Source organism: Etheostoma cragini, chromosome 6 (assembly GCF_013103735.1).
Source record: "Etheostoma cragini isolate CJK2018 chromosome 6, CSU_Ecrag_1.0, whole genome shotgun sequence".
In the NCBI taxonomy this organism is placed as follows: Eukaryota; Metazoa; Chordata; class Actinopteri; order Perciformes; family Percidae; genus Etheostoma; species Etheostoma cragini.
Genome location: NC_048412.1, coordinates 15,660,216 through 15,686,184, shown reverse-complemented (window position 1 = coordinate 15,686,184; position 25,969 = coordinate 15,660,216). Strand labels below are relative to the sequence as shown.

At 41.1% G+C, this 25,969-nt stretch overlaps 1 protein-coding gene across 5 annotated transcripts in view; it reads right to left on the bottom strand.

The window, feature by feature from the left end:
- nbeal2 (neurobeachin-like 2) overlaps nucleotides 1–25,752 on the bottom strand; it is a 33,759-nt gene extending 8,007 nt beyond the window's left edge. The window contains exons 1-31 of one of the 5 annotated variants that reach the window (XM_034874802.1): nucleotides 25,176–25,752; nucleotides 17,882–17,970; nucleotides 17,524–17,688; nucleotides 16,722–16,803; nucleotides 16,231–16,343; nucleotides 15,920–16,002; nucleotides 15,182–15,267; nucleotides 14,775–15,078; nucleotides 14,526–14,632; nucleotides 14,073–14,159; nucleotides 13,046–13,129; nucleotides 12,701–12,799; nucleotides 11,898–12,532; nucleotides 11,670–11,802; nucleotides 11,191–11,310; nucleotides 10,748–11,078; nucleotides 10,418–10,500; nucleotides 10,213–10,305; nucleotides 9,776–9,947; nucleotides 9,222–9,355; nucleotides 8,232–8,391; nucleotides 7,819–7,921; nucleotides 7,501–7,651; nucleotides 7,168–7,323; nucleotides 6,891–7,050; nucleotides 6,353–6,441; nucleotides 5,520–6,212; nucleotides 5,209–5,393; nucleotides 4,856–5,012; nucleotides 2,008–2,151; nucleotides 681–1,004 (exon numbers count right to left, since the gene is read on the bottom strand). In XM_034874802.1, coding sequence (XP_034730693.1) covers nucleotides 681–1,004; nucleotides 2,008–2,151; nucleotides 4,856–5,012; nucleotides 5,209–5,393; nucleotides 5,520–6,212; nucleotides 6,353–6,441; nucleotides 6,891–7,050; nucleotides 7,168–7,323; nucleotides 7,501–7,651; nucleotides 7,819–7,921; nucleotides 8,232–8,391; nucleotides 9,222–9,355; nucleotides 9,776–9,947; nucleotides 10,213–10,305; nucleotides 10,418–10,500; nucleotides 10,748–11,078; nucleotides 11,191–11,310; nucleotides 11,670–11,802; nucleotides 11,898–12,532; nucleotides 12,701–12,799; nucleotides 13,046–13,129; nucleotides 14,073–14,159; nucleotides 14,526–14,632; nucleotides 14,775–15,078; nucleotides 15,182–15,267; nucleotides 15,920–16,002; nucleotides 16,231–16,343; nucleotides 16,722–16,803; nucleotides 17,524–17,688; nucleotides 17,882–17,970; nucleotides 25,176–25,250 — 5,397 coding nt within the window. In that variant the 5' untranslated portion in view covers nucleotides 25,251–25,752. Of the gene's footprint in view, nucleotides 1–680; nucleotides 1,005–2,007; nucleotides 2,152–4,855; nucleotides 5,013–5,208; nucleotides 5,394–5,519; nucleotides 6,213–6,352; nucleotides 6,442–6,890; nucleotides 7,051–7,167; nucleotides 7,324–7,500; nucleotides 7,652–7,818; nucleotides 7,922–8,231; nucleotides 8,392–9,221; nucleotides 9,356–9,775; nucleotides 9,948–10,212; nucleotides 10,306–10,417; nucleotides 10,501–10,747; nucleotides 11,079–11,190; nucleotides 11,311–11,669; nucleotides 11,803–11,897; nucleotides 12,533–12,700; nucleotides 12,800–13,045; nucleotides 13,130–14,072; nucleotides 14,160–14,525; nucleotides 14,633–14,774; nucleotides 15,079–15,181; nucleotides 15,268–15,919; nucleotides 16,003–16,230; nucleotides 16,344–16,721; nucleotides 16,804–17,523; nucleotides 17,689–17,881; nucleotides 17,971–19,107; nucleotides 19,307–25,175 lie in introns of those variants that run through there. The other 4 variants (XM_034874804.1, XM_034874803.1, XM_034874805.1 and 1 more) reach the window with 4 other exon arrangements.
- Nucleotides 25,753–25,969: the final 217 nt, after the last annotated feature.

Below are 25,969 nucleotides of genomic sequence, written 5' to 3'. Positions count from 1 at the left end.
ACTCATCATCTTTCTTCTTTGCTCTTACTGCCTTACCACTTCATGCTAAAAACATTAAGTTATATAAACATACAAAACATCTAAAACTGCCCTATACATTCATTTAAAACAAATACATAGGCTAAACTGCAAACACATTTGCACTTGGACATACCAGCTTGTGAAATCAGTCAGGGCAAAGTTTCAAAACTCTCATGGCAGCCAAAGTTATGTCATTCTGGCTAATATATTGCAGGATCTGTATACAAAAGTAATCTAAACAAAACAGATTTATGTATGTTCACTGTCACACAGACTGATGATACATCCTCCCCTTAGCTAGTGGTGAGTGTGTCTGGCACTAGCGTCAAGATTGAGCATGAACTGATCTCTGCCTAAAATACATTGAGGTTTAACCCAGAAAGCCCTTTAGGGAGTTAAGGTTTTTGTTTTCTACTTTTTAAACATGTTAGTAGTTTAAAAGCAGTTTGGATCAGATTTCTCCACCACCCAGCAGGTAAACAGTGGAGGCAAGATTGCAAAAATCCTGAATGTACACTAATGTGATAGCCAGCAGTGTCTCAGAGAGGATAATTGATTATACCTGCTAAGTCTTACTTATGACTGGATAGGAGGCTCTATAGACTCCTTAAACAATAAATAAATGACATTTATTTTCAGTTCACAGACAAAACACTGACCTGTTGCTGGAAAAAACCCTGCCACTCCAGTGTGTGACAGTAAGCCTTGAGGTCCTGGGCGAAGGTGGTGCTGCCGTTGGTGATGGGCAGGTTGGGCAGAAGGTTTTGGAGGGTGATAGGGTCGGCATGCTGGTCGAGCAGCGTACGCACGATGGGCACAAGCTGGGAGAAAGTTTCTGCATGCACACTGTTGGTGCCGTCCATTGAGCCTTCTGGCCACAGGGGGGCGCCCAGCTGCCCCAGCAGGAAGCACACCTCCTCCCAGCTCAGACACAGCACCGTCTGTAGAAGGCTGTGGAGCTTCACATAGGCCATCACACACACCTGAAGAGGGACAAAGGGCAAATCACTTGCTGTGCTTCTTATTGAGAGCCTATGCATACAGTTCATTAGGGGATATGATAAATAAACATACATGTGGTAGTGTTTACTTAGTTTTCCAGATCTACAGCTGAGAGAACCGCTTTGTCCAGGGGGACTTAAATCAATGGTGGAAGAAGTATGCAAACCCTTTACTTAGGTAAAAGTAACAAAACCACATTGTAGAAATACTCCAATACAAGTAAAAGTTCAGTATTTAAAAGTATACTTAAGTCACAGAGGTGTAATCAGCAAATGTGCTTAAATAAATAAATCATAGATCAGAAATAAAAGTACTCATAAAAGAAAATGGCCCCTGTGACTGTATTGTTGAAATATTAATACTGATGCAATAATCTACAAGCAGTATTTTATTGATGTTTTTTGCTGAGGTAGAGCTATTTTTTATGCTTACAGTTCTTTACAAATGTTGTGTATTTTAGTATGTATATTCACTCAACTTAAGTAGCTCCAGGCTAATTTTATTTTCCCACAGCTGTGATGTCAGGAATCAATTAAGGTAATTTATTTCAAACCTGATACTGTGAAAAACAAATTGCTTAAGGGGGAGTTATACTTCATTGGAGATGAACACAACCAGCACTCTCTGATGGAGAGCCTTATGGTCAGTTCATTTATGACCGCTTGCTCTATCCCAGAAATCCTAAAGCGAGCGCAGCAGCCGTCATAACTCTGAGGGGAGCTGCCCTTTCATACAGAACACTCCCTAAGAGGAATGACTGCAATGCCTTTGGAAAGAAACTCATAGAAGGCCTGGTATTTCTAAACTGGCTTTATCTAAGTTTGCTTATCAAGTTAAATAAAGACTGTGTAAACCCCTTTACATTTATTTTCTGTAAAGTTCAATTCCACAGGTGTGTGGGTTGTGAAAGACATGTACAGTGAGACATTTATGGTTGGTGTGCTGGCTGAGTGATGGACAGGACAAGTTGTGGGTGCAGCTGACCTGTGAGTGCTGCTGTTTGATATATCCAGTGATGATACGCAGACCAATCTGGGCCATTTCCTTCAATTCGTTGTTCCCAGGGCTGCCAGGGGTGCTATGCCAGGCCTGCAACTTGTCCAGCAGGTTTACCACCCCTTCAAAGATCTGCAATGCAACAACAACCAGCAACAAAGGACTCAACAAAAAGGCTAGACCTGTTTCCACACCTTGCAGAATCCACGACAACCTAAACCTATTCAGTTCATGATATACAGCTAAACCTGCATTTAAAAGGTGCTTCAAGTGCTACCTACACCCAACCATGATGCTCCACTTTCCAATAAGACAGGGGAGGAACGTCTTACAACCCCACCCAGCTGGCCGTGCTTTGTTTATTGTTTGACTTGAGTCTCTGATATTTCTAACATCATTAACTTATCTCATGTAACCAACAATATTATGTCATCACATCCTGACAAGTTAGTTCAAGATTCAAAGATGTATTTTTTATCTTAATACGTTTATTTCATATCCCCAATGTAAATTATGATAGCTTCTTTATAAAATTACTCTAATCAAATGACACCGCTTCTTGGAGGTCACCTTTGATTGATCTGAAAACAGTGTGTGCCACCAGCTCAGTCACAACAGAAATGCGGTGCCTTGTTTATTGGCAAGAAGAGATTGACTGGACTCTTGCCCTGACTGGACTGACCATTTGTTATTCATAAGTAATCTATATTTCACTGGTGTTGAGTATTTATAGAAAGCAACCATGCAGCCTGCCTTGCACTGGTATGTAGTAATCTCCTACTGTCAGTACTCCACGTACTGCTTCTGTCTTTCTAATATAAGCTATTCTCAAGGCCCGAAGTTTACAAGATTCCCAACATAGTGAAGGTTTGTGATTCACTCCCTTATCCAAATTGAAAGGAATGGTTTGACATTTTTGGAGATGCACTATCTTGCTTAGAATTAGATAAGAAGATTGATACCACTCATGTCTGTACTGTAAATGTAAGGCTATAACCAGCAGCCAGTTAGCTTAGTAACAAGTAACAAAACAGGTCTACCAGCACCTCCATTGCTCGCAGGGTTGTTTGTGCTAGACTATTTCTTGTCTGGGAGCAGACACTGAGGTTGCTCATATTAAGACACAAGAGTGGTATCATTCTTCTCATCTAATGCAGCAAAAAAGTGAATGAGGGTTTTTCTCAAAATAAGTTTAAATAATGATTTTTGCATTTGACGGCTTTTACATTGCTTCTCGGCTGCTTTATGGTGGTGTGAACTATGAACTCAAAGTTTTCTATCTTTTGAGATATATGTTTAACAATTTTTTATTGCATCATAGCCTGTTTTTGATCAGCCACTTGCTGTCCATAGGGGACAAAAGAAGGTTGAAAGCTTAAAGTATGCATGAGGAAAGTGAAATGTGACATTTTATGTTATTATTTGGGCTACAAGGGTTCCACACTGCTCAGATATCATTGTTGGTTTTGGTTTGGTTTGGTTTATTGACAATACTTATTATTAATTATTACTCTAATAATAGTAAGTGCGGAATACCCCAGGGATCAATTCTTGACCCCATTCTATTTTTCGTTATACTCATATACCTTACATGCTGCCTTTAGGGGCAATCATAGGAAAAGCACAATCTCTTATATTATTTTTACGCAGATGATTTGCAAAACTATTTGCCTATGAAAGCAAATGACAGTGTCACACTAAACTCCCTGCTTAGTTGTATTACTGATATTAAGTTGTGACTCTCAGAAAACTGTCTTAATTTGAATGAAGATAAAACGAAGTGTATTATTTCCAGTACTTCAGCCACGCAATGGTCCAGCTTTGAGTTTGGGAGCTCTGGCATCTTAAACTAGGTCAGCTGTCAAAAAACCTGGGGTTTACTTTTGATTGCAGCTTGAAATTTGACAGGCAGATCAGTGATGTTGTTGGAATGAGCTTCTTCTAGCTTCGTCGCCTGGCTAAAGTTAAGACCTTCCTTAACAGGCACAATCTGGAAAAGGCTATTCATGCCTTTATTAGTTCAAGGTTGGACTACTGTAATGCTCTATGTTGGTCTGAATCAGATGTCCATCTCACGTCTTCAACTTGTGCAAAATGCTGCTGCTCACTTTCTAACTAAAACAGTACATCTGGGCGTGCACATATGATTCCCGTTCTCTACACTCTACATTGTCTAACTGTGCATTTTAGAATAGATTTTAAGATTTGATTGTTTGTTTTCAAGGGCTTAAATGGTCTGGTCCAGGAGTATTTGTCTGAAATTTTAACTTTGTGGGAGCATAACCGATCACAAAACGAGTTTTAGAAGTACCAAGGTCAAGGTATAAACGGTGCGGTGATCAGACTTTTGCAGCTGCTGCCCTGAGAAGGCGGAAAAGTTACTCCCTGATACTCGCACTTAGAAATGTATTACAAATGTAGCTCTTTTTAAGTCCAAACTCAAAATGTATCTGTTTAGTCTGGCTTTTAATATGTTGCAGGGATTTGACAACTTAATTTTTTTGTTTTTTGTAACCTTTTCTGATTTTACTGTTTCTATGTTTATTCTTTCTATTGTATGATATGTGTTTTTACTCCTGGTTTCTGGTGTTAAGCACTTTGGATACTTGCTGGTTGCTGTAAAGTGCTATATAAATGAATTTTAAATTGACTGATAAGTAACATATAATATCAGACTTTATCAGGGATAAAGGGCTTATTTACATAATTATCCCTTGTGTATTCAAAGTCAACCAACCTTTATCAGGAGAGACATTCTATAGCCATGGAACTACCCAAAGCCCAAACAGAAAATACGTCAGTGGTCCATATGATTTAGGAGGGATATGTGATATACCTTTTCACTCCACAGGGTGTTGTTGTCTGTCCCCTCAGCAAACAAGAAGTCCTGCAGCAGCCTGAGGAGCCGAACCAGACTAGGACAGAAAGGAAGAGACACTCCCTGGGCGTCCCTCAGGTCTGACAGAGACGATTCCAGCATCATCTCCAACAGACTGGCACACAGCATGGAAAACAGACTATATGTATATATAGATACATGTGACGCAACAATATTTCTGGATATTTAAACAAAAGGTGGCTCAGCTGAAGGTGTGGTTCAACTTGTTTTTCCATTGCAGGACAGCTTCACTGCCAATTCACTGTGCTTGTTCTTGGAGGGGAAGTAAATGTTAAATCACTGTCACTGACCTGCGTTTGATGTCATCGGGAGGGCGGACCAGTTGGCAAGAGGAGCCCAGTTTGGTGAGAACAGAAAAGACCTGCCCTCTTCCCCTCCACACCACATCCTCCGCAACCTCCGCGCCGCTGCCGCTCCACAGCACGGAGAAGACAATGTTGGTTAGCAGGTTGCACAGCTCCTCCTCAGGGGTCTGCTGTAAAGCAAACAACACTCAGTCTCAAATCCTTACACAAAAGACCCAAGACAATAAAGGCTCATAAAAAATACCATTAACAGGTTTCATGTATAGGTAATATTTGAGCTGATTAGGCAGGCATACTTGTGGGTTGGACGTATTGGAGATTGTGTCTCCAGTTGGAGGGTCTGTCCCATAGCTGGTATCATCCAGCACGTTGGACAAACTGGAGCTCTTCCTAGGTCTGGCAGGTGGAAAAGGTTTTCCTTGCTCTAGAGGAGATGGCGTGTTTGTCAGACTACCTGCAGGAGTGTGTGGGCCAGTATCTCCAGTGCCCCCTAGCTCCATATCAAAGGGGCTACCAAAAGGGGAGAGGGGCTGGTAGTCTCTCCCCTCCTCATCGGGACGAGATGAGGTGATGTCAACTGCATTAGAGACGATGGACGAGTGGCTCTCCTGGTCCACTGAATCAAACGACTTAAAATGGAGGGAGTCGGTGAAGTTTTTAACACCTCCATTTGGAGGTGACTGGGACAAATCAGATAATCTCTCAGAGATGTCCCGTGGGCCACCTTCAACCTCTTCCTCATTCTCAATGTCCTGCGAAGTGTGGTAGTTCAGGAAGATGTCTGTGTCCTCTGTAACCACAGCCTGATCTCTGCACAGTGGCGGCCGGTAGTTTGGCTCGAAGGAGCTGTTGGTGCTTGAGCCGGCAATGCTGGCAGCGTGGGACTCATAGCACTCTTTCACATAGAGCTTGGTCAAAACATCTTGCCAGCCGGGCTGCCTAGCAAGCTGCTTCACATAATCGTCGTTGGAGTAGATCAGATGAAAGAGCTGGGATAATATCAGAAAGGGACAGAGGAAGTCTTGGTTTGGATTACGGATATGATAAAATGTGCTTAGGATAAATTGTGATCACTCAAAAGTTGACTGTGGTAGTTTTAGCAGAGTATATACTTTGCTAGCAGACTGACCTTGCGGCAGACGTCTAAGCGCACAGTGAGCTCAGCTCGATGGGACAAACAGACCACAGCCAGGAGGTCTCTAAAGTTAGGGGTGGCATCTGTGGGAAAGTAGCACATTTTATGGCATTTTAAAGGCCATGGGAACCTGCTTTTGTAAAATCAGCTTTCTGCTATAAATACTAGGATCCTTCATGAACTCCGTTATTATCTTCTAAAATCAGAACAATACTGGTTAAGATTTCAGTATTTGGGATTTTTCTGTGCTGTTTCTCTTTGGTTTTGAAATGATTTGTTGTGGAGTTTCTCATAAGCCACTGATTCCCAGGAAAATATGTCAATAAAACACACACAGTCCTAATGAAGCAGATACATTTTTTAGCATTAAACTCTGTTACTTCTATCTCAAATTTTGACTTTTGCTTATTCAAGGTAAACAAGAAAAAGATTTGAGAGCAAATTTTCAGGTGCTTAAACTTTTATAAAGGTCTATTTTATCATCCATTTCTAGCTTACTAGACTCCAGAGCACAAAGCTGTTTTGGCAATACCTGTAGCAAGGACCTGCTCGTACAGACATCGCACAGTGGTCATGGTTACGGGATTTTCATCAAGGAAACAAACCAGGCCAAGATATCCAAAATCTTTCAGCTTAATCCGCTGCTTGTTGCGCTCAGATACTCGCTCGCTTTTGAGGATTTTGTATAAAACCTGCAACATTGAAGGGAAATTGTGTAAGAGTTTTGACAATATATCACATGCAGTAAAAGGCAAACATCTGTCAAGTGATAAGCTGAAGTATTTTATGGTCAAGTCAGTTGTTTTCACCCTGAACACCCTCTCTCTGGCCTCGTCTCCAAAGTTTGGATTGAGCAGCAAGCAGTACAGCTGCTCCACGCCCCAGTCCAGCAGCACGGCCTGCACCTGCTCACGCGGAGGGCTGCTCCTCAAGAGTTCATACAGCACATCCAAGGATTTCACCGCCTGATTGAGAGAGGACATAGAAAAGAGGTGAGGAGGAGGATACAATACCAAGAAATATGAATTAGGGAGGATAAAGTGGTCACTAGAGGAGTTGAAAGTACGCAGATGCCAAAACATGGGAATCAAAAAGGTCAAATCAAACTCCCTAAAGAAACAGATAAAACACATAAGCACTACCTGCTTCTCCTCTCCGACAGTCAGAATGTATGCGAGGACACTGTGAAGATCCTCTTGTGTAGGAGACTTTAGAAAGTCTTTCAGCAAGGCGAACAAAGAGTTTTGAATCGTCTTCTTTTCATCAGACAGAGAGCTTCCGTCTTTTTCCACACTATGACCAAAGATATTGGTTAAGGAATAAATCACCTTATGAACAGATGTAATCATGGATTTAAAATAGATAGGAATAGGTAGTTTTTAAACCACTCAACTCTTATTGTATATTGTGGTGGACAGCAGTGTTATTTTGAAACCATATTGTGAATGTCAAAGGTTCACCTGTAGTATGTGCGAATGGTATCCAGAACATATTGGACTCCGTACTTCCTCTTCATGCGCTGCTTCCCTTTGTTTATCACAGACGCTAGGTACTGCACGTGGGCTTTGGGAGAAAAATAATACTTTTGTCATCTTCCTTCTGTTTGACATTTCGAAATGTCCAACCAAAATGCAAGGTTGAACTGAAAAAGTGCATTCATTTACAAAACAGGGTTCCTGAAAGGCAAATTTAGGTACGTTTTTACTTTTAATCTTTGCCACAGCCTCAAAAAATCATCAACACATCTCTGATAGCTTTAAGCCTCCTCTTGCTCCTTTCAGTCTTGCATATACATATGAAAAGGGACACAAACAGCTTCGGCAGACATGAAAAGGTTCACAGGTGTGACAACACGAGGGCTGCCTGTGCCTACCCAGACAAACAGCAAAATGGCTTTTAGTCCAGATGCGAAAATCAAAGAGCAGGTGCTGGTAGAGTTGCTGTAGCAGTGTGCTGTTCCCCTCATTGAAAACCTGCTCCAACAGTAGCTGACAGGCCCTTAAAACATTCATGTCCATCATACTGCCAGGAACCTGCAGTAGAGAAAGCATAGAGAAAAGGGTTTTAAAGTGTGTCTTTTTTATAAATTATTTTGATGCATCTGTGCACTAAGGGTTTGTGTATTTTTAGTCAAACTTAAAGCTGAAGAAATGTTGCATTCAGTTGAGTGCATAATCAAGTGTTTGAGTTCAGTGTATTCCGTATGTGTGTTTCTTTCTTTGCCACTGTTAAACATGGCAACCCCATGCAACAATTATTAGGACATAACTTCCTTACAGGATGCTCCACCTTAATGTCATTTATTTCAACATTTTCAACAGTCAGACAGAAAGCCTGTCTGTGCTCCACTAAGGCAACACCTGATTGGTTGCAACTATCAGAGATTATATGTGACAATGTAAAATTCTGACCTCAAACAACTTATCATCAATCTAAAGAAAGATAAAGACATTTATTAGCAAAATATTACACTAAGAAGTGAGAACATCAGTGCAACAGTGCATCACAACTCTTGGTGGCTTCCATTTTTGTTATATGATATGCATTTAAAAAAAAAAAAAAGTTTATTATTTTCCTAAATTTCAACACAACAATTTCAAGGGGCAGATGTTACAGCTGATATCCGTTGTCAGACAGACCACACAACCAGGCACATTCTGCATAAATTTCCCTACACAAGCATACTGTCATTTTCAAAGTACCAATGCTGTTTCAACAACAACATACCCATTCATTACACAGCAATTACACAGCAGCAGTACAATGGAAAATGTCAAATATTCAGTTTTAGATGCTTTTAGATGCTTCACTTCTCACAATTAGTTCCCAATAGCTATTGCAAACTGATGTGCAGGGCACTTACTTTGCTGAGCATGGCTCCTATAATGCTCGGCCCATGGCAGTGCAGCAGGCTCTCCTGATTGACCGGGTGATGACGAATCAGGTTTTTCACCATCAGCAGGAAGGCAGCGATGCTGTTTCTCTCTAGTCTGCCCTCTGAGAGAAAAAAATAAATAGGGCAAAAGAACTTTTAAGATTTCCTGTGTTACCCACAGTCGTATTTTTGCATTAGCATGCACTTTATAGACATTATCATATCTTCGGATGAGTCATTGTAAGGGTATGTGTCTCACTTCTGCTAGACTGTTTGTTCCATTTATGTCATTTGGTTCTCTACTCATGCTGCTTCTGGCATTTGACCTATTAGCATCAAATTCACATGTGTCCATTGTACAGTATAGTGTGTTTCTCTTTTCTAGCACATACTGTTGGTCCTAAAAAAATTCAACATCAACAGCTTCTTCAAGAAACAATTTACTTGTCTCTCTAATTAAGATGAACTGTCCTTTCATTAAGACACTATCACTGCATCAAAAAAGAAAAAAATCATACTCTAATTTCTAAACATGACCTGACCTGCAGACTTGTTCAGTGGCAGCAGCATGGCAGCGGGGCCTCTGGGGGAGGTAAGCTCTGGTCCCAGCAGGTCTGAGATCTCCTGACCGCCGTTGTAAACCTGCTCGGCCTCACATACTTGCTCGAGCAGGGGCAGCAAAACCCCTATACCTCCCACCACGTTAACAACATCCTGCAGGGAAAAAAAACACGCACACAATACTTTTATAACCTTCCACCTACCATTAGTCTTATTTATTTCACAAATTGAATTAACAAAGAAGACCTGCCCAAAGACGAAGCAGCATGACAGCAAAATATGTAAAACCAACTTAAGGTCATAGGCAGATAACAGATATATTTCACCTCTCACTTTGGTCACCAGAGTTGAGTTTAATTGTATGAATTATTCAAAAGAAGACATCACAGCAAACAGCTCAAAACGTTTCATATCTGACCTTGATGTCCCAGTTCACTACCCGGTGTCCTGTAAGCCTGCCATCATATTGGTGATTGGGCGACAGGTCCAAACATATCTGGCTCTTAAAGGCCTGTAGAAACATACACACACACGTAAACAAGAATATACCAGTGTTTTAAAATCACATAATAAAAGCAGTATCAAAAAATATGCAAGTTTTCCTGAGTTGGAAACTCCACTACCTGTGGAGTGTAGTAGAGCAGAAGCTTGCTGTTGAGATCTGATAACTCTCCCTCTGCTTTGAATAAGGACACATGATTGGGGCCTGTGAGGAAGAGCAGAAACCAATGTAAGTCATAAAATATGCAAACACTACTTGGTGTACATGAAAAAAATACTGCTAGGAGTATTCTGTGATTTTCTGTACTACTGGTTTCCTCCACTCTTTGTTGAACTCTAGAACCTTTGGAATTGTCTGGTGAGCTCTGGAAGAGCTATATGCTGGAGAAATAAAATGTTGAAGGAGTAGACTGTGTACAACAGCATTTGCATTGTAGCAGAGCATGATCTACCTGCAGCATGCAGAGTTCTCGTCTGTGTCTGCTGCAGAGCCTCGTGGCAAATGAAGGCAGTTCCTAGGAGCCCATCCAGAGACGTGGGTGTGCCCCACTCTGTGTCCTGCAGTCCTGCTGGGATGGTGTGCACTGGGGAGTCTCCGTAAGATCCCCAACGGCCTCCTGCAAATGTGGCTGGGAAGGACTGGGAACGGATAAGGGAGGGGCCATGGGCAGGGAAGGCAAACTCAGGCGATGGGTTAGAGGACAAGGACGTGGGCAGATTGGGGGAGGTGGTGGTTGTAGTGGTCCGGTGGCCTGCCGATCCAATGCAGCACGAGGTAAAAGGCTTCAGGAGTCAGGTTCAAGTGGGGGAGGAAAAGAGGAAGTTAGATTAACAGAGGAGAACTATTCAATAATATTTTCATGGCCAAGATACATTAGATACTAGTTTCAGTTACCTCACTGAAAGATGGAAAGCGAAGCTGAGCAGTTTTACGCTGCTCTCCATCAATGTAGATGGTGACCAGGTTCTGACCAAATGGACGACGGCCCGGGATGTGGACTATAGCTACTGAATGCTGGGATGAGGATGGTATTAAAGAGCACATTAGTTTCTAGTTGTCAACAAAAATGACAACAAAAATCTAAAAAGGCAAATCTGGTAACAAACATACATCATTCTGCTGAAAAACTGGGACAACACAGACCAATGTAATGTAACCATATTGATTGACCTCTCTAGCTTCTTGTCTCTTCAAAAGGTACACTCTTCCATTTCTTATAGCAATTGTGCTTTCAAGGTTACTGACCCAGACAACGGCACTTAGAAAAAGGATGTGCAATTTTTTCTTTGACAGAATCTATTTTCTTTGAGATAGGCTAAATAAGTACAAATGTTTGTCAAAATTCTAGCTGTTCTATGTGTGTCCACACTCACCCAGCATGAGTCAACTAGTGGGTGCTCTGGCAGTGTGACGGCCATGTAGTCTTTTTTAGTGCAAACAGCCACCACCAGCACTCCCTCCATGGTAAAAAATGCCTCTAGCCCAGTTCCACTAGCTGTGAAGAAACTACAAAAGAAAAGCCATCTGTTAAAGTATTGTTCAACACAGCCGTACACATATAAAAGCTTGCAATATTATTTCTCAAAAATGACTCGCTTCACCTGTAGAGCTGCTTTCTGCGTGGTCCTTTCCCCATGTCATGCTGAGCTCCTGTGCCAGAGTTGGCAGGAGGTTTACGGTTGTTGGAGAACTCCATGTTGAGGCAGAGCCAGGCGTGAAAGGCAAACCCGCTGCCTGGCCAGCGCTGGACTGTGGGAACCATAATACCTGCCATGGGGGGAGTAAGATCAAAGTACTGCAAGGCACTGTCCTGGCCTTCTCTGGCTGCCATGGCCGAGAGAATTTGGATGGTGCGAGGGCAGTAGGGGTGCACCTTCCCCACCACCGCACCATTGTCCTGATCCACCCTGAGCAGTCTGAGCAGGCTCTTAAGCTCCTCTGGTCTCAAACACAAGGAACCCAGGTCCTGCAGGAGGCCCAGCAGGGCATCTGCACACTGCCTGTCCAGACTCTGGGGCTGTGAAAGCACCTGCAGCAAAGCACCCACCATGCCTGCCTCCACAGCCACAGTGCGACAGGATAAGGAGGCACCACAGACGGCAGCCAGCCACTGGGCCACCAGCAGCTGAAGGTCCCTCTGACCCGACAGGTCAGGCAGCCATTGCAGGAGTAGCAGCAAAGGCTGTTCGTTACTAATGCCAAGGTGATGGGCGTGGGCATGCTTTCCCTCCACTGCCTGGATACCGAAAGCGACAAAAACAGTGACGACAGAGAATGAAGATAAGACGTAGCCACATGGTCAATAACTTCAGCAAGACAATTTAAATAGGAACAAGGTCATCAATAAGAGTTAATTGACTTCTACTGTCTTTGCACGGTGGGGATAATGAGTAAATGTTTTCACCATGTTCATCAGCTCCTGCAGAAGCCTTTTGGTGGGTTGACCTTGACTCTTCAGCACATCAAACAGTTGGGAGTAGCCAATCCTCTCTTTGAAAACCTCCTGAGGCAGAAAAGAGACAGAAATAGGCTGGAGAAAGACGCTCCGCAGGAGATAACTAGTTGGCACACTTCCATACCTTGGAAGGGAATACAATGACATTTCTAAAATGAAAAGAAAACAGTTTTCCTCACAAGGCTGTCATTTTTGTTGTCATTGTAGTCATCATAGCGCAATTTGCTTTATAGTACATCTACAGAAGTATGAAGAGTATAAGATTTGACCATAGAAAGTCACAAAGGGCCTTACCTTAGCAGAGGGTGAGTTGCTCATTATAGCTGTGAGGACTTCTAAAGCATGAACTGTAATACTGTCTGATCCTTTCTCCAAAACCTACATCAAAATAATGATTGGGTTAAAAAATAATGTTGATTGCGGCACTGCAGAACTGAAAATTAAAAACAACTAAAAAGAACACTGATTTTGAACATTCCAACTGCACATGACCAAAAAGGAAAACAAATCAATTCTGAGGACATCTTTCACCAAGTGAAAGAAGGATTATTTGTAAAGTTCAAGTTAAAGTGGAAGTACACCACTTTTCTTTTCTTTTTGCCCCACACCACAATTATTGGAGCATAAGTACACTGCTTTACAAGTAACTAAACAATCACCTCTTTGTTAACTACTGATAGATCCCAGCATGCAAAAACCAAAGCCAACCACAAAAAAAGAAAGAAAGACTGAGGCAATCCCCAACTACTGCTGAAAATTATGCAACATCTAAACCCCAGGACACAAGCCGGGTCTTTCACACAAGCACAATCGGTTACACGAAAAATCTGAGAAAAAGAAAGAAAGACATGCATTTACAAAAAACACCATTTCATGCACCATGAGAAACACAGCATGCTTCTCTTGCCTTGTCAACAGGGAATTCAGCCTCTAATTATGAATGTGATATAAATCAACACTCACACAAGCAAAGATTAATCCTCCAACTCATAATATGAATCTTAACTTTTCAACGTGCACAGTTGACGCCAGCTTGTCCTTCAAGTTTTAAGTTAAATGCATGTAGCATTTAACACATATACAGTAACATAGGTCGTAAGATGGACAGATTAAAACGGGAACTCCAGACAACAATTATCACATATAGCCACGCTACCTGCTTTATTTACAAATGAGTGTATGCCAGACTTCCTGCCGAAAGCTGCCGGTTTAAATAGCTCAAAGCAGTTAACGAGTGAAGAGAAGGCTGAGTTTCCTGCTGATTGACCAATATCAACACCAAGTTTGGGGGGGGGGGGGGGGGGGGGGGGGGGGGGAGTACCTGGTCCACTTCGACCTCTGCGAGTAAACATGTGGGGAGGTCACACACAACCTCACGCTCCAGGCTATGCATGTTGCTCTGAAAGAGCTGCAGGACACACACACACACACACACACACACACACACACATACACCAACACACCAACACACCAAAACACCAAAACGTAATCTGTCAGAGGTAATGGAGACAGGTTTGATCCTGGTCTCTGTATACCTGCTGCAGCAGGACATGTGTTGTATCCGTATCAGGAAAACATACAGATTTCTTTTGTGATATATTTAACATTGACCAAGCAGAAAAGGTTACAATAGCACATGTTGCTTCCAGGCAAATAAGTGGAAATAGATATCAAAATAATTAAAGGTAACAGACTCACAGACCAACTGACAGAAAGACAGATATAAAAAGCTGACAAAGCAGACCAACACATTTGAGATGAACAGGGGTCTGACCTTGCTGTTCTGAACGAGCCTGAGGATGTGTTCAAAGCAGTTGTTGTTGAGAAACACAGCCTGCAGGACTGGCCTGTCAGCGCACTGCAGGATCTCAGGAACAGCAGCTAAAATTGACATCAAGGAGGATGTTGACTCATGTTAGTTATGTGGAAAATTGATTACTTGGCCTCCATACCTATTGAGAGAGATAAAAAAAGGAATTCTTTATGCTCAGCTACACTTGAAACCTAGTGAACATGCTCTTACTAAGCATTTGACTCTGGAGGGAGATCAGGTTGTCTTCCCAGCTCTGTCTCTCTTGCTGCTCACTGCTCAGTGGACGGTTCCAGTTAAGGAGCTGAAAGTAGCTCTCCAGTATGGCCGTGATCTCCACTTGCCGCTCAGCAGGGCTGCTGGAGTGCAGGAGGTGGATCATTGCGGTCAAGCACTGCAGGGTCATCCGTGGGAGCCGCGTATCTTTGGGTTCAGAGGAGGTCCGGCAGCACCACACTCGCAGAACAGAGAACAGGTCCTCAACAGATTGACTGGTGATAGAGAGAAGGCCATTCTTCTGGAACAAAATACGGACAAAGTGACTGCCCTGTAATTGGTTTAAATTGCACTTGGGGTTTTCAGAATATTCACTTATCTAGAGGACAGATAGGCTAGCAGACCTTTCCTCCACTGATGACAGCTCCCTGGAGATGAACAAATCTGAGCGTAAGGAGCTCAGGGATCTGCTCGCTTTCCTGGAGACTTTCTGTGAACATTCAAGCCAAGAAACAATGTAATGCAAGACCAACTATCACTTAACCACAATACAGAAATATTATCACAGTGCTGTCAAAATAACATGGAATATTTACATGTACACATTTTTGTTTGTAATGATATAAATAAGAAATGTTAACTGTTCATGGTACAATGGCTCAGCAAAAATTCCCCTTGCAATGCCATCTCTATCATTCAGGGTTACGTGAAAAGAAAAGGCCTAAGCCTCACTAATTTGCTATTACGCAATTGGCTCTTAACATTTCTAATTAAAGCATGGTATTATGGTTTAATCTTCCTAAAATTTGTACATACTGAAACTTGCCCAGGCTAAGATTTCACATGGCTTATAGATTAGTGCTCGCTGATCAAATGGACTTCTACAATTAGAAATTCTTGGACTCTGGTGATTGAAACATGACAATTAGATGCTGAATAATTAAAGTTGGACTGACTGCACTGACCAGTTATGTTTCAATGTGAGAAAAATGGCAAATATTGACCTTCCAGGGGATTTGGAGGAAAAAAGGTCACTGTTTTTTCAGACAGATCTAAGCTGCAGTGAGAACAGATACATGTTTGTGATATGTGAGGTTTGACAGAGTTCAGAGTGGTAAAGTAGACAAAAGGGTGTGTCTCACCATGGTAAAGAGCAGACAGCTCCTCTGGCAAGGCCAATGGGGAGAACTTATACTTGTTTCTCTCCATCAAGCTCACTTCTTCCCTGCAACACACAAAGCTACAAGTCACCGCACTGACTCACATCACGCCCAGTCAGTCAAGAACTGCCACTGACACGGCTGGATCTAATGAGGGTTGACGTCAAGGCTTACACACAACAGGGTGTTCAAAAAGGTTGGGCAAGATGTTAAACGCATATAGTATTCGGGTCTTTGTGTGACTAAATTCCTACTCCCACATATTCGCACAGGGTGAAGCAAAACGCACTCACCCTGCCAGGTGTCTCCTCCACGTCTGATATGGGTCAAAGAGACTTTCACACAGCACGAGTCCATACTGCACAACCATCTCCAGAGATGAATGCTCCCCTTGTCCCTTCTTTAGCTGTCCAAAATAAAAGTTTTAACAATCATTTATCTGTAACTTATATTCAAAAAACAGAGACACCTGTATTGGATGTTCTTTTAACAATGTTTCAACAAATACAACACTTTACTGGACAACGATTAGAAGGTCAACAAGACCACAACTTCTCTTTTCATCATGAACTAGTTATGTTACTTCTGTGTGAGGATGTTATACACTAAACAGAATACATTGTGTTTGGTTTCACTGTCTCTCTACTGTACATCACATTCATGCACAGTTTGGCTATTAAATAATCTTTGCATGTGTGATATACTGAGCGAGCAGTGAAGCCAAGCCCAGTCATACATCAATACATTTTTGTCTGGTTTGAGCTACTATTATAGTTGGACTTACCTTGTCCAAACAGAAATTCAAAAGCTTGATGGTTTCAAAAACAAAATCCGGAGTCTTGTCTGGGTCAATGTTCTCCATATTCCTAGACGAATAGAGAAATTTGTGCAATTGAGTGTTAAGAAACTCTGCTAACAAAAGTTGAAGCAATAATAATAGTGATAACATAAAGTAATAATTCAATCTACACAGCTCTATAAAGAAGGAAATATCTCTCCATTCGAGCATGGTCATCTTAGTACAAAAAGAAAAAAAAGACAATTACAGTGGATGCACAGAATGTAATAGACAACTTCCTGACACTGAGTTGCAGCTGCTTTGCACAATCTGCAATGCAATTTCTGTAAAAGTAAAAAAAAAACATTAACTAATTAATTTGGTTCCCTTTCATCACCATTTGCTCTTTTTTATTTGTACAAATGTAATACTGATAAAGAATAAGACAAAATTATCTAATTGTGTGCATTACATTAAACGTTTCAGGTACATTTTTATTTCCAAAAAGTAGTCTCTGGTACCTGCTTAAAATATTATAAAATACCTAAAATGATATGTCCAGCCTAATTATGTTGTATTTTTATTGTTCATTAAAAAGACTATTATATACAGTATTTTATTATATTACTACAAGTAAAACTAGCTATTATATACCTAATGACTTGCGACTGGAGACTGCTTCATCATGATAACATCCGTCATTGATTTTTCAAATACTTTCACAGGCGCAACAGTTGCACTATGTAGCATATTTACGTCCATGATGATGATGATGATGCATATACTGTACACAGCAGCTGGCCCTCACCTGCAGACAATGATGAAGAACTTGATGAGGAGCAAGGGGTGAGGGGCGGTGCCATTGGGCTCGGTGGTATCGGAGAGCTGCACCGCACTCTGACTTAACTGGGTGCTGAGGAGCACCAGGACCTCCCTTGGGAGCAAGGGCACGTCTGAGCTGCACTCCTCCATCCTGGGATATGGGAGAGGATGATGTGGGAGGAGAGGTGGTGAGAGGCAGAAGGAAAGAGGTATAAGGCATTGTAATAGGGGTGTTCAAGGGTCAATAAACATGTCAAAACAGAAGGTCAGGGTTCATCTTGCTTTGGGGAAAACAAACCGGTAAGAGTTTCTGGCTATGTGGTTTGTGAACTGTTACTACTCACCTTCGCGGCTCCAGTGACTGCACATCTATGAGCCTCTCAAAGGATGCCACAAACGCCACCAGCCACTGTTGCAGATAGCCCACGTCTTTCTGCAGTAGGGAAAAAGAACCCATGAGGCATCAATTTGGCCTTCTTCACGCCTCTGGTCATGTGCAGCGGGCAGAGTTTGTAAATAAAAATGCATGCAAAAAAATGTGTAGCGGGATTACACGAGAAGTATGAATGGAACATGTTCTTTGCTTGTGCTCAGTTTTGTGGCACTACTCTTAAAAGGTTTAACATTTAACTGCGACACACTGGTTGAAACATGGCCCTGACTAAAACATGTGACCTGTTTTGGTAACAGGATGTTGCAAAGAGATGTAACTCACAGAGGAACACATGAGCCAATTCTTTCTCTTTTCAAAACAGGTAGGTTAAAAGAAACAAAACGTTCCCTTGGTTCAGTCATGAACTCAGTATACGGCAGTCAACTTTTAAAAACATCTTCTCTTTGTATGCATGGCATTGTCCTACACAAGACGTCCCTGCGTCCCTGCATCTTATAGTACCATCTAAGATGGCTTCAATTGTGCGAGGATGTTTACATACAAACATATCACAGCTTCGATCAGCCTCTGCAGTGCAACATATCCTGCCACTCTTCCCTCCTCACATCAGTCTCTCAATTTCACAAAGACCAAATGTCACACAGGTCACCACAGACAAACAACTTTAAACTGAACAGTTTTGCTATTTTCAACAACAAAAAATGTACAAAACCCAAATGATGCTTAATACGTCCTGATAATTCAGACAAGTGGTGGTTGTTGTTACAAAAAACACAGGAAATCTCAAAATGTTCCTTGTATGTACCATGCGTTGAAACAACCTGAACATTTTGATTAGCTGAGGCAGTATGAGGGAAGACATGAGTTGTTTCAGCCTGACTGAGTCATTGGACACAAATAACAAACAGCAGAGCAAACGGCACATGGTATAACAATAAATCAGGTACTTCCCCTTAGCCAACAAGCAAATAGGTCAAAAGATATCTATGTGTAGTTTGCTGCAGCTGATGTAGGTTACTTTAAACAACTACTGCAGTACAAAGCTGCAACATACTGCTGTGGCTCATTGCATGTTTAATGTGCAGCTAATTATCACAGTTCCTCAAGAGAAAATTAAATCTAATGCAATAAACTAAACACATTTCTAATGCTGTATTAATATTAAATGGACATTACCAACTGGCATTGACTCATGAGCCAGTCCATCTCTCATTGTATGGGGCTGAGCAGGGTGCCAGGTTCTGGCGAACCCAGTCTCAGATGAGACTTCAGCGTAGTCTCCAGCCAGCAGCTCAGAAGCTGCACACACCGATCTTTAACCAGCACCAGCGTCTGACTAACTCCTTTCTGATCTTCCAGTCGTCAAGCAAGCAACCAGGAAATGACATGTCACTTAAACCGTAGCTTATTTCCTTCATACGCTGTCTTCTCATCAAACCCCTTCCTCTTTTGGTTTTACTGCTACACTTGTGAGCAGATATGAGAGAGGCCTCTATAAGATAAAAAACAACTTCCCACAGCAACCATGAAGCACCGGGACAATGTCTATGCTTTTATAAATTGAACACATAAAAATAGACACTTTCTGAGTTGAAATATATGTCACTGAGTCTCTCAGTCTAAGAGCACAGACAGACTGATATGTGACAAGTTGAGGCAATGAATATCATAATATAAAGAATACTTTATTTCCACTTGGAGAAAGCTTAGGTCATTATGCCTTTACCCCACTGTGAGCTATATTATACAAAATCTGATTAGAAAGTTATTAAAAACAACAATAAAATGATGTGAATCTCACACACACACATACTATATATGTTATTATTACTATCTCTGCATTTACTGTGTGAAAAGAGTAAAGCTAACCGAACAACCTAATGTTTTGTGCCTCCAAAATCTGGACATTCAGGTCTTTAAGGCTTGAGTAGGAGAGGCAAATACACAAAGACATATTTGCAACACTCCTTTGGCTTTGTTTTATTTTACAATAAAAGATACAGTAGCTGAATGACTGACTACTCCCTAACATTACACAACAGGTTTTTTTAATGACTAGACGGCTGAATCATCCAGTGTTGTTAACGATAATACCATGCACGAAATATGTCATCCATTCTAATTAAGACTACTGGAACTCACAAAGTACAAATAAACTAAATAATAGGGGTTAATTAAGTGACGTGATTCAGAATTTATGACTTTACAACTGATATGAGGACAGACATTTTTTTACACTCTTAGAATGTATAAATAAGTAGTATAAAAATAAAAATGTAAGCTTTACTTTCTTGTTTTATTTTAGTATTATTTGTATCTGTACCCTGTCAACTACACCTGTACTCTGTCAAGTTTAGCTGGTACAACTAGATTTTTAGCGTGTAATAAAAAAAACATTGATCACAAATAGGAAGTGAATGTGGTTTGCTAATGAGAAGTAAAAACCGGGGAAATACATTAAAAAACATACTTACTAAAAACCATCCCTCACAAAATTACTGTTGATCATCTTTCCCTCAATATGGCCCAGAGCAACTAGTGGAAGGATTTGATGATAAAGACGCTTTTGAAACAGATGTCAAACACCAACCATGAGGTGCCAACCCCTTTAAACTGTGTAATTTATCTCAGATTTCTCTGCACATGGCAAAGCAGCTGTGTGGCTCTCTGCTGCTTGGCATTCTGCTTCGCTCCGGCTTCCTGCACAAGTGAAAGCAAAGAGCACTTTGATTTTCCTGGTTGGCCCTTCTGTTGGTAAACAGGGGAGATCGAGGTAACAGGTCGAGGGAATTCAATCACAGGGCTCATAGGACAGACATAGTGAGCTGTTGTTGTTGTTGCATTTCTCATATTGAAGTGAATCATAGCATGATCAGTAACGGAGACAAATACACAGTAGGGGTGTGCCAGGAAATATGACTTTCTCATTTCCCTTTCACACCAATGGCTCGATCAAGGTATAACCCAGGTTCACTGTGTGTTTATAATAATAATAATAAAAACAATAATAATAGTAGTAGTGGAGGGAGTTTGTTCCACAGCTGTATCGATGGTTACAGGCTACAGGCTTTAATTAATCCCTCTAGCCGTCTCTTAAGATAATAATCACAGGATAATCACACACTTTTTCTCAGCCAGCCTTACATCTTACTGTGTCCACACTGTTGGAAAGATGCTACTTTGTTTTACTCTTGTCCAGAATAATGACAACTAGGAGTCTGTTGTTTACCTCAGTGTGTCATGGGTCAGTTATCTCTCAGGAGTAGACACTGTTTGGACCACATAAGCTCACTATACATAAACGCTTTCTCACTGCATAACTAAGTAACATATTCTGCTTAAAATGTCATGAACAGTCCGAGTTAATGTATTTAAATTGTTTGTTTTGTCTGATTAGCAGTCTAAAAACCTCAAATTAGCCGCAACCGTCAACAGATTAATGGCTCCTAATTATCAAATATGAGGGTTTGATTGATTTTCTCAGTTTTGTATAACTGTAAATTGATTATAGCATGGCAAAAAACAGACAACATGGAGTCATAACTTTGGGCTCTGGTAACATATAACCAATACTCTGTCTACGTCACAATTTTGGACCTAATTCCCTATTAATTGCTAAATTAATGATTTGATCACACTATTATGTTGCTCTTATTTCTATGCCTGTTAGGCATGAGCAATTTATGATGGCCTGAAAAGCATTCTCAGATATGAGATATGGAGCTCTGAAATTGTGCCAGTAAGGTGTTTTTTAATTCCAGCAGATTGAAGAGACATGCATGTTTTGCTCATTGTACTGTATAAGGCTACGTTTACACCTGGATGGCTATTTTCATAAATCGACATTTCAACCTGACCACTTTCAAAAATACCATCGTGCCCAGCTGTCAGTTTTCAGAAAAGTGTTGGGTTACAAGTATCCGTGTATATATGTTGTTAACGCCGTCAAGAGCATGCCAAACCTGTACGTAGCAGTGTAACGAGAAGCTCAAGCCCAATCAGAATCCCGAAAATAGCAACACAGCATCAAATCATTTCCTCTCGCTTCTCTTCCTCACTTCCTCAGCTGCCTCCAGTTTACATGCAATCGTGCTACGAAAATTTCCTAAATCTCCACTCTGGCCGGAGTGTTTTCTCCATTTTCCATTTCAGTGTGAACAAAAGGCACAAACTAAGGGAAATGTCTCTGTTTTTCAAAATAACCATGTACGTGTAAACAAGACGTAAGAGTCTCAATGATCAAACTGCACAAACCTGATAAGCAGGAAGCATTTAGTGAGTAAACATTGAATGTTTACATTGTAAATAAAAGTGAATTGTGTTATAATGTATCCATGCACTGGTGTCTTGACTAAAGTAAATAAAAATAATTCCTGGTACAAAACAGGAGATGTTAACCAGAAAACCATCAATGTGTCTATCCTTGCCTGTCTGCTTATTATATCACAGCAGCTTTTCGTTCCTAAACCTCAGCTGATCTCGAAAGGTGTTTGTGATCTCTTGCATAATCAAAGGAAGCAGAGCTCTTTTATCCCCGACAAGCTTGAGCACGTTCTGCATTCTTACTGCAAATATGGAACAATGGCTGAGATACTGCATGTACTCAAATGTTGGCATTAACTGTGAGGATTCATCTCAGCTTTACTGTATACTGTAAACTCCCATAATCTAATATGAGTTTACTGAATACTTGATAAATGCAGAAAAAAAACTTGAAAATAAGACACATATCTGAAACAAATTGCCATCAACAAAGACACACAAGGATGAAAAATGGCTGAAATTCAGATCTGGGTGTAAAGACATCTGCCTGGTGTGTTTGTTGTGACTCAAACAGTGTGTCGGGCCATTGCTACTAGCTTGTTTGCAGCTCTAGCAGAACGCCTGTTAAACAAAGCTGCCGTCTCTTGTCCAGTTTGACTAATTTGCAATAGTCAAAACTTTTCGTGATGTGGGACATGATCATAAAACAATGCCTGCAAGTTGGAGACGGGATGTGTCTAGTTAAAAAGATATCTGTGCCAAATTGAATAAAAGATAGCAACAAACCATCATGGTGGTCATTTCAATAGTAGATGCAGGTGATTGTTCTCTGAAGTTCCTGCTGCCTTTCTTTAGCTTGTTGTGTTTGTCCGAATCACAAAACCCAGTGCCGTTAAATACTGGGCTCAATTAAATCCCTTGCTTCTGCCATCCTTCATCTCATCATTCCTTTAGCCTTGGAGCCACTTGTGAAAACTAACTGATAGAGGAAGTGGTCTTTGCACATTGAGATGCTAGACAGCTGTCACAGTCAGATCCAAGGGCACACCCACACATATATGAATGACTTGCATAAGCAACAGATAACTTGAGACAGTGTCAACAAGAGGTTTTGTTTGTTAAAGACTGGCAAATCCCAAAAATCTCCATCCAACACCAGGTGGCTTAAAGACCTCATGTATTATTTAAAGTTAGAGAAGATGAAATACTCACTCAGAGGAAACGGGGGAGAATTCTACTCAACCTGGGGGTCTTTCATGGATTATTTTGATAAGGTTTCTGCGGGGGACTGGGAAGAGGAGTAATGCCACTCTGAGGATAAACCAAATGACTTACCTGTATTCAAATATTTACTTTATTTATTTTTGTTAGGTCCTTATCATTATTGTTCTTTTCTTTTTCATTTTTTTCTTTTTATAGTGCTCCTTTATGTATAATCTTGTTTATGTGTAGGGTATATTCTACCTTGCCTTTTATGTATATGAATAACTATATGTTCCCTTCACTCCAAATGTACACTTATGAGGATGCAAGGGGATTGGGAAAGTTGGGGAATGGGTAGATATCTGTGTATGAATATTGTGCTGTATATTTGTGTATTTATGTACATGGCAGCACTGTTGCGCTATGTACAATTGTATAGAAAACTTGTGAAAACTAAAGTTAAAAAAAATCATAATAAAGACTGGCAAAACCCGGGAAGTTCACTTAATCTGCAGAACCATGTGATGAAGCAGCAGCCCAAATGGGAAGGAATGTGGCTTATTAGAAGACACACTTCCTCTGGGACGTGTTCAAACTGACCACAATGACCACTTTGATAGTAAATGCTATAAGAGGTGTGTCACTGATACATTTAGAGCAGTATTGCAGTTATTCCAGCACTGACTTACGTACTGTTTAAAGCATGTGTCTGGTTTCCTAAATGGGAATTAAGGCTTGTCCCAAATTAAAGCAACATTTAACACGGACATGTAATGAAAAATGCCCTATATTTGACTAGATGTTACCCTTGTGAAGAAACATGCCCTTTAGATCCACAGTGATAATAAGAGAACAGTCTCTATGCCCGCAGTGAGTGCATGCAAACTTGGAAAGAAGTCTCATCTTGTTTTCTCTGTCTTCGGGCATAGAAGCATATTGCAAACCCATTAAATAATAATACTTCATTTTATTTACAGCCAAACTGTATTCTTCCTTCCAAAGTAGACATGACATGAGCATGTGCAATATTTTTGTTGCAATTACTTTGTTTTCAGTGTTATTACCAAGAAATAGCGCCTTGATGAACAACCAAAGGGATGAGCTGCAGTGACACCCACAGGGGCAACATTTGAGAACAAAAGACCACACAAAACCCTGAATTTACAATATGGCCAAATTAGTTTTTACAACAAGATTGTTTCTTATTTAATATTTGAACTATAGAGGAAAAGGCATTGTGCATCTGGCACCAAGTCAAAAAGAGATGTTCCATAATAGGTGAGAATATTTCCGTGAACAATAAAACAGGCTCAATTAATGAATCCCATTACGGTTTAAATGTGACATGCTTAAGAGACACTACCGGAAGGAACAGGAAGTAGCCTGTAATGACACCTGCGTCGCAGGTACAGGATCAAAAACACACTCCATTTAGCAGGCTATGGTTACCCTGCTTCAAATACCATGATTACTTAGTGCTTTCAATAACTTAAATTGTTTAGTGACACTCATGATGTGCCACGATATAGTAGCCTATGCACAGGCCAGCCACCACCACTTGGTAAATAAACAGCTGCTGTACAAACAGGCACAAAAAACGACTTCCTCATGTTACCGTTTACAACAAATGACAGAGACCTGACAATAACACGGCTGCAGTAGGCTACAGAACACACACACACACACTATGGTCATGTTTATCGGGTCATGTTGTAAACTTAGGGCAGAGGACCTGCTCTAACAGGTGTCATTGTCAGGTCTTCCGGACTTGCACTCACCTTTGTGTAAAATAACATCCACAGCTCATACAGCCTTTCCTTCGATGCCATCCCGCCGCCTTTGTGGTTGCTCATATTCCTGTTTTTAAATAAATCATATACTGGTAAGCATGGTCAAAGCCAGGGCTGTTTGAAGTTGTTTCCTAAAGGCAGGAGGACGCGGCAACCTATGGGAAACATTCCTGCAAATTCGGCCACAATAATCCACGTAAAAGTGATTTCTGCGTCGACACGCAAAGTTATCACAGTGGCATGAAAAGCAAAGCACCACGGTATGAGCGTGGACACGGTGCGATCGTTGTCTAAATTATAAAACCAGGAACAAAATTGCGTGGAAATGCATGTCTGGAGCAGGAACACCCATGTCCGCGTTTAGAGCGAGCTTGTTGCTGTGTAATTCCTATTGGGGAGAGTTCCCACGGAAGCGACAGATGCCATACGCTCAAGACCAAGAAATGACTGCGCTGCTCATGAGGATCTGATCAGTCTGGAGGTGTACAGTCCTGTGTTATCTGTGATGAGCAGCAGCCTGTTATCAGCAACTAGTGTCTGACTCCATTAACATGATAAAGACATGAGTTGACTGTAGGCTACATGCTCACAGGTAGGCTGATATTCTTAAAGACACACACACACACACACACACACACACACACACTCACACACATAAGCACAGCTTCTCCAGAACTGACAAAGGGAAGTAGATAAAATGCTGCAGGATTTGCAACAGAATTGGCAGCCTATTAACTCGCATGTGCAAAGTTATCATAGTTTTAATACCAAAGCCGTGTGCA